Source organism: Lycium ferocissimum, chromosome 4, assembly GCF_029784015.1.
Source record: "Lycium ferocissimum isolate CSIRO_LF1 chromosome 4, AGI_CSIRO_Lferr_CH_V1, whole genome shotgun sequence".
In the NCBI taxonomy this organism is placed as follows: Eukaryota; Viridiplantae; Streptophyta; class Magnoliopsida; order Solanales; family Solanaceae; genus Lycium; species Lycium ferocissimum.
The window spans coordinates 52,494,158-52,502,180 of record NC_081345.1 but is presented as its reverse complement, the minus strand read 5'-3'; the positions used below and the strand labels follow the sequence as shown (position 1 = coordinate 52,502,180).

General features: G+C 33.5%; 1 protein-coding gene across 3 annotated transcripts; it reads right to left on the bottom strand.

Moving 5' to 3' along the window:
• Positions 1-364: 364 nt before the first annotated feature.
• LOC132053501 (serine/arginine-rich splicing factor RS31-like) lies at positions 365-5,843 on the bottom strand. 3 transcript variants are annotated; one of them, XM_059445562.1, is made up of 6 exons: positions 5,739-5,843; positions 4,331-4,456; positions 1,718-1,830; positions 1,406-1,638; positions 716-985; positions 365-601 (listed from the first exon to the last, which is right to left on the bottom strand). In XM_059445562.1, exons 2-6 carry the CDS (start codon positions 4,434-4,436, stop codon positions 574-576), a joined length of 750 nt encoding a protein of 249 aa, XP_059301545.1. In that variant the 5' UTR covers positions 4,437-4,456; positions 5,739-5,843; the 3' UTR covers positions 365-573. The 3 variants fall into 3 exon arrangements, with proteins under 3 accessions (XP_059301545.1, XP_059301546.1, XP_059301547.1); XM_059445563.1 differs by having other exon boundaries at positions 365-598; XM_059445564.1 differs by lacking the exon at positions 5,739-5,843 and adding an exon at positions 1,965-2,343 and having other exon boundaries at positions 4,331-4,462.
• Between the last annotated feature and the right edge of the window lie 2,180 nt (positions 5,844-8,023).

Here is an 8,023-nt window from a genome sequence, read left to right as displayed (position 1 = left end):
CCCAATTTATATGATACCATCTAATTGCGCAAAAAATATAATTAAGAATTAAAAAACACAAAAACGGGGAAACAAAAGCAATTTCAAATCATCCAATACATACAGAATTCTTTATCAGCCTGTACAGCTAAGTAGATCTTTGTAGGCATCCCTTTTTATTGCATTTCAGATTTATGTAGTTATATATTGCAAAAGTTTCCGAACCTATCTATGCAGGGAGCACAATTTTATCAATCGCTTAAACACCACTCACGTTATCATGTGAAGCCTATTAGGAATGTGCAATGTGTGCAACCTTCTTTTCTAAACTAGTCTGTACTTTTTCATTTTCATAATCCTTCACACAAGTCTGCAAAACATGAGCTAATGTCCAACTGGTCTCGAATAGCATAAGCAATGATTCTACTACAGCAACGTTTTCTGATAGCTAAATTCACAAAGTTAAAGCAACAAAATGTAACAGCTAATCCATTACATCGATAAAAGATTGATTGATCTTCTCCTACACAAGCAGTAGACTGCAGCAAGCATTTACATTATGATAACACAAGCTCTCCCAGATGCCGAACTGACTCATCTTGACCTCCGAACAGGAGACCTGCTGAAAAATACAAAGAGAAAACGTGAACTAGTGTCACCTACTTACATCAAGTAAGAAATGTTGCTGGACACTTTTAAAGAGTCAAATAGAACAAGAGGAATGTATTTCTATTACCTGCGATACCTTCCATACTCTGGACTCCTGTATCTGTCATATGATGGACCGTTACGAACAGGACTATGACGTCGTCCATAGTCCGGACTAGGTCGTCCATAATCTGGACTAGGTCGGTTCCTGCGATACATTGGGCTAGGTGACCTACGATAAGTAGGGCTATCCCTTTGCCTGCCATAATCTCTTCTAGGGCTGCTGTTATATCTGTCCCCCCTCTCATCATCATCTTTCAACGCATACTCCACTGAAACCACTCTATCCAGGATCTTACTGCAAAATACATTAGTAACTCACTTCTTGTAAGGAAACAAACAGATAGGATATTGCAACTACGGAGAATAGTGCTTTTGGTCCCTCAATTATTGGTTAGTTCTGATTTTGATCCTTGTGATACATGACACATCACATTTAACTTTCAATAAATTATATTTGACCTATTTTCAGAAAAAAATATAGAATAACAGTACACAACATAACATATGGGTAATTAAACGGTGTAACGGTTAATGTCTAAATTTGTAAACATTCATTAGCAAAGGGATCAAAAGTGCACATCTCAAGTAGCTGAAGGTTAAATGTGTTGAGTCAGATATCACAAGGACTAAAGTTCAGAAGGCATCAATAAATGAGGGACCAAAAGTGATATTAACCCTTGCAACTTTAAGCAATAGAACGAAATGTCTTACTAACCTCATGTGTGTACACTCCAAAGCTCTTGTGGCTTCTTCCTGATTTTCAAACTGCACAAACGCAAAATTGCGACGTATGCGAACATGAAGAACTTTGCCATAAGGTTCAAAGTGTTTTTCAATGTCTCGGACCCTAGTACGAATAGGGTCAAAGTTTATGACAAACAATGTTTTTGTTGGCCTCTGGTTTCCACCAGACTTTGGACCATCACTACGATGCCTACCACGTTCCCCCTGTCAAAACAAAACAAAGTTATAATAATTAGATGTTACTTGTTAACAACTTTAGGAAGGATGAAGATGGAAACATTACTTTTGCCCATTCCACTGACAGACGGCGCCTTTCATAACCAAATGGAATGTTGTCAGTCCCACGGATTGCATCTGCTGCATCTCGCTCATCCTCAAAGTAGACAAAAGCAAACCCTGTAGTCGTAAAGACTTCATTATAAGGCTGAAAGAACAGTAAGGTATGCGTCTGAAGTCTTTTCGGTCGAGTATTTATACATCAGCTAAATCAATGTTTGCATCTCCTTTAGAAATTAAATAACATACAACACCTGCAAGTATGTGAGAAGGCTTGAGGAAAGTAAGGAGGTAGAGGCCTTGCATGAACTAGATCAATTTGATGATGATGATGGTCAAGGTGATGAAGGCTTATTAAAGGATTAAAGTCAGGTCTGAGTAGTCATTGCTAAGCATGAATCACCAATTTCACAGCACGATTTCAGAATTGGTAGGCATGGCATGATGAATGGACTGATCTCACCATAGATCATTCTCGTGAAGTAAGCGAATGACAGAAGATCGATGTAAGAAATTCAGAACATTTCCATCTATCAGGAGGAGGAGGAGCAGGCAGGCAGATGGAGTTTCCTTGCATTAGAATTTTTTTGGGTTGAGCCATGAGAAGCTCTTTTTCCTTAGTAGATCATGTGCCTGCGGCAAAATAAACACTTGAATGCGAAGATCTTCTCCAAATGAATATTTGGTTCCACATTATGTCTTGACAATTCACGCATAGCATGCATAGCTATGTAATTTTGTTTAACCAAAAATTAATTATAGTACTATCCTAAGTGGAAAAAGACTGTAACCATGAATGCACCTCAAATGAGAACATAATTACGAGGGTGGATATGATTAAAAAAAGACAATGATTAGATAAGATCCAAGAAAGAAAAGACGTTAATGCTATCGGACAAGCATACAAAAACTATCGTGCAATATCAGTCACTAATTCATAAGTTGAAAATGGAACTCATATAATAACAATTCCATTTCTCTTTTTAGTCACCCAAGGAAATTACTTAAGAAAATGGATCATGATCACATAAGGAAATTACTCCCTCCGTCCCAATTTATATGACATTCTTTCCTTTTTAGCCAGTTCCAAAAAGAATGATATCTTTCTATTGGTAACAATTTAATGATATCTTTCTATTGGTGACAATTTAACTTTAAACTTCTCATTTAACCCCTTAATGAGATGACTTATAGCCATAAAAGTTTTTAGGACTTGTTTTAGACCACAAGTTTCAAAAGTCTTCTTTTTCTCTTAAATTCGTGCGCATTCAAAAATCTTCACATAAATTGGGACGGTGGGAGAGCTAATTGTAGAAAAACATTTTTCACATATAAGTTGTAGACATGTAATTAAAGAAAATGAAACGGAAAGTTTTGGACTGTATATAGAACAGATAATCGGTGGCATACCCAGAAGACCCTACCCAACACATACAGCGCACAGCCGCACACCTCATTTGTAGAGTGTTAGCACTATGAAACTTATAGCCTATAGCCTGTCTAGCCAAACTTCTAAAATATGTTGATTTTTGTCAGAAGTACTTTTGGAGAGCAGCAGTTCGTGTTTGACTAATCAATTTGAAAGCACTTTTGCCAATATTAGAGCAATAACATGTACTGGCTCAAGGTTCCAAAAGTGCTTCTAGGAAAAACTACTTTTTTTAGTTTCTAAAAAGCAACTACTACTACTACTCAAAAGCACTAACTTTTTTCACTAAAAGCTTCGCCGAACACCTCAACCTTATAAAATAAGCACTTTTGGCTTCTCAAAAGCGTGGTCATACAGGCAACTAAACCTCCAAGTTAGCCCAGGTCAGGCGACGCGCGAATTTCAATTTTGCCTTTTTGATGAAGTAATTGTTATCATTAGCATCAGGCATCAAGAAGATGCAAATTACAGGTAAAGTTAGAGCTACCTAGTAGCTTCAAAAAGCAAAAATCACCTTGTTAGCTTTCTACAGTCAAAACAAACTATCTTAAATACAGTGAGCTAACAAAGTCCAAAAAGTTTTCAGGTGAATCTACAGGGGAGACATTTGCCCAACTAAATAAATACAAAAGACAATTTGCTTTCAAGGTTGGTATTGGGGTTGATAATCCATCAAAGCATCTTCTATTCCTCTCCTTCCATATGCTCCAAAAAATTGCAGCAGGTATCATTCTCCAGATGCTCTTGATGGTGTTATCAACCCTCCAGCTGCTCCAGCACTCGATAGCATTCTTGATGGTACGAGGCATAACCCAACTGATTCCAAAAAGTGAACAGAACATGTTCCAAAAATATAATGCAAATCTACAATGCAGAAACAGATGGTTGTTGGTTTCTGCCTTCCCGTGACACATGTAACATCTATTAGCCATATGAATTTCCCTTTTCATAAGGTTGTCCAGGGTCAAGCATGCCTCATAAAGAGCAGTCCAGCTAAAACAGAAAATCTGGTTTTCAATTTTGCCTTTAAAACAAGGCTCAAAAGAAAATCTAAAAGAAATCCGGTAATTGCCCATTGAGAAACTAAATGAGCTAGTCTCAATCCCCAAATACGCAAGTACAACATAAGACAAGTAAGCAAAAATCCCCAACTAGCTAAATCTCAGAAAAAGATAAAATCTTAAGCTATACCAGATTTCATGTCGACTCGCTCTATTCTTCCATACTTGGAAAACAACCGTTCCAGTTCTGACTGGCGAGTATCAAACTCAAAGTTCCCGACGAAAATAGGCTTCATCTTCACCTCCACAGTAAAACCTGAAATGACCGAACAAACACTTTTTATCCAAACAGTTGGAGCCAACACAATAGTAAACAACATACCCAGTATATATCTCAAATAAACCAAGTTTGAAAAAAGAAAATTACAGTAAACCATAGTTCTTAAATGCTTATACTTTTCATATCTTAAATCCTTACCAATTAAACCTTCACACCTTGTTTGGATGGTTGTTACCTATTGTATTGTTAGTTTTAATACAATGTTCGTTTTGATTGCTTCTTAAATCTTATTGTATCGTAACGTTACATCCATCGCTATGTAACAACAAAAAGTCTCATTTTAGGTAACGACTGATTTGGTGTGATCGCGTTATTATTGTATTTTTTTTTTCTCATTCTGTCTTTGCTTTTCATCTAATAATCCTATTTTATCATACAATACAATATAATACATTATGAACGATACGTAACAACTACCCAAACAAAGTATAATGCAACCCTGTTCGTTGGTTGAGCCCTAATTTTAAATGACAAGTTATGAAATAATTCAATGAAATGGGCAAATAGAGCTGAAAAAGTGAAAATAGGGTATTCATTAACCAACCTAACTAATTTGGCATTGAGGCTAGTGGCGGAGCCACACTAGGCCGAGGGTGTTCATCCGAACCCCCTTAGCAGAAAAAAATATTGTTTTTACAAGATTAAAATTATTTTTATGTATATATAGTAGACGTTGAACCCCCTTAGGCTTCTTTGTATGTTTACTTTTTTATATTTTGAACCCCCTGGGCAGAAATCCTGGCTCCGCCACTTATTGAGGCCTAGCTATTTCATTATCATCAGTTCGAAACAATATACCTCAAACATCTATGAAACTAATTACTTTCTCAAAGTAAAAAATAAAATAAAATATATCCATCATTTTAATCAAATAAAATAATAGCAACAATAAAACCCAACATTACAATAATTTTACCAGAAAATCAAAACTTTACCAAAATTAAACACTCCCCCCGTTCCAATTTGTTTGTCTGATTTTGACTTGGCACGGAGTTTAAAAAAATAAAGAACATATGTGAATGTACCAAAATGTCATTTAATCTATGCATGTGAAAAATTGAAATTAAAGAGTTGCAAAAAACGATCAACTTTTCAAACGGACTAAAAAAGAAAAGTAAGACAAACAAATAGAATAGCGGATAATTGAGCAACCAGAAAATCAAAATTTAACCCAAAAAAAAAAAAATACTCAACGTAAAAACCCTATATTATTACAGTAATTATTTCGAATATAGGGGGGAAGAGAAAGGACATTTACCTTTTACACGTACGAGGACGGAAAAACCCTAGAAACCAAAAACAAAAATTGTGTCCGAATGTGACCAATTGATATTAAATAGTGGATTTTATTTGGGCCTGTTTCGGGTCTGTTTGAAACGTATGGTTAAACATCACCAGGCCCATCTGGCATTCCTTTGAATTTTAGAAGAAAAAAATTGATATCACCTGAATTTTAATAAATTTTCCAAAATGGATTTTTACTCGCTCTGTCCTAATTTATATGGCACAATTTGGATTTCGAGAGTTGAACAGATTAATTTTAACCGTGAATTCGGGCATGGAATCTTCAAAAAATTTGAAATGGAATTCACATATTTGAAAACTACGTAAAAAGTGTTATACGTCACGATGATTGACAATTCAAGATATTTAAATATCCAGGAAAAAGTTATGGTTAAAAAAAGACTTATTTGAATTTCAAAATCCGAAAGGTGTCACATAAATTGGGACGGAGAGAGTCTTCCTTTTTCTCCGTGTATCTTTCATCATCCAGCATAAAATCAACTTTTACATGCACGAACAGTCATTAATCAATTTTATACACGATTATTATAAAATAATGTATATTAAATGACTATAAGCTTGTCCTGTTTGTAAATCTTCACTCATGTAAACTAGCACCAATCATAAAAATCTTTTAGACTTTTATTGGCTTGTATTGTAATCTGAGCTAAGTGTTTTGGTAGGATATAGGGTTGTATTTATAGTAACTAAACTTTACTATTTAGCAACAAGAATGATATTAAAAAAAGGAAAACTCACACAAATACAACTTTTTAAAATGGTAATTAAAAAGATTACAACTACTTTATAAAAATTACATAAATACAACTTATTCAAAAATTTAACTTTTTTATTACAAAAATACAACTTCTTACATCCCTAAAATATCAATAATACTCAATTTTAAGAGTTACTACCATTAATGCGTATATTCACTTTTTACTTTTCATTCTTTCAAACCATTTTAAAAATATTTTTTTCTTTCGTTTCCTCCTCTTTTTTTATTTTCACTTGATGAATGCCATTATTTTTTGTGACTTAAAGAAATTCATTTAAATGTATTAATATTAAGAAAAATACATGAAAAGATATGGCATATGGTATAAGAAAGTACATGAAAATATACCTGATATGGTATATGGTATATGAAAATATACCTGATATAGTATATGGTATATGGTATAAGAAAAGTACATGAAAATATACCTGGATATGGTATATGGTATATGGAGATATGGTATATAGTATATCGATGCTCTCATGCACATATATGCATAAATATAGTAGGCTATGTAGTATATTATTTTTAATATATGTTATATTAACACTATCTATGTTTGAAGGCTAAGCTCAAGGGGAAAGTGGAAAAACCTTCAAAAGACGACTTAAAGGTACATGTTTATTATATATGGTATATGTCTATTGTTTATGTCAAGTATACTTAATATTATTGCCTTCATCATATTATTAATTATATTATTAATGGTAGGTAGGAAAAGAGAATTTGCAGGGACAAATAAAGGAAAAAATATATCCTGTATAAATTGGTTACCATATTTAAACTAAATTGACCATATCTAAAGATTTATGTATATTATTTATGTCAATTATGCTTAATATGATTGCCTTCATCATATTATTAATTCTATTATTAACGATAGGTAGGAAAGGAGAATTTGTAGGGACAAATAAAGGAAAAAAATATAACCTGTATAAATTGGTTACCATATTTATACTAAATTGACCATATCTAAAAATTTATGTATATTATTTATGTCACTTATACTTAATATTATTGCCTTCATCATATTATTAATTCTACTATTAATGATAGGTAGGAAAGGAGAATTTGTAGGGACAAATTAAGGAAAAAATATAACCTGTATAAATTTGTTACCATATTTATACTAAATTGACCATATCTAAACATTTTTCCTTTTATCATTTATAGGACATATTTTGTAGATTTTGTAAATTAAAAAATAGTTGTAGGTATTGTAAATAGTTCTATATTTACTAGTATTTTTTTAAGTTCCCCTAAAAAAAATTGTGTCCGAAATACTGGATTGCCCTTTTATTTATTTAAGTATAGAATACAGGATTTGGGCCTACTTCGGGTCTGTTTAAAATGGATGAGTAAACATGACCAGGCCCAGCTGGTATTGCTCGTTTTTTAGAGGCTTTACGGAATGGCTGAACTTAATTCACTCTTGAAGCGCACAGATAGCCGATTTTAGGACCATCATTTAAGCTATGGTC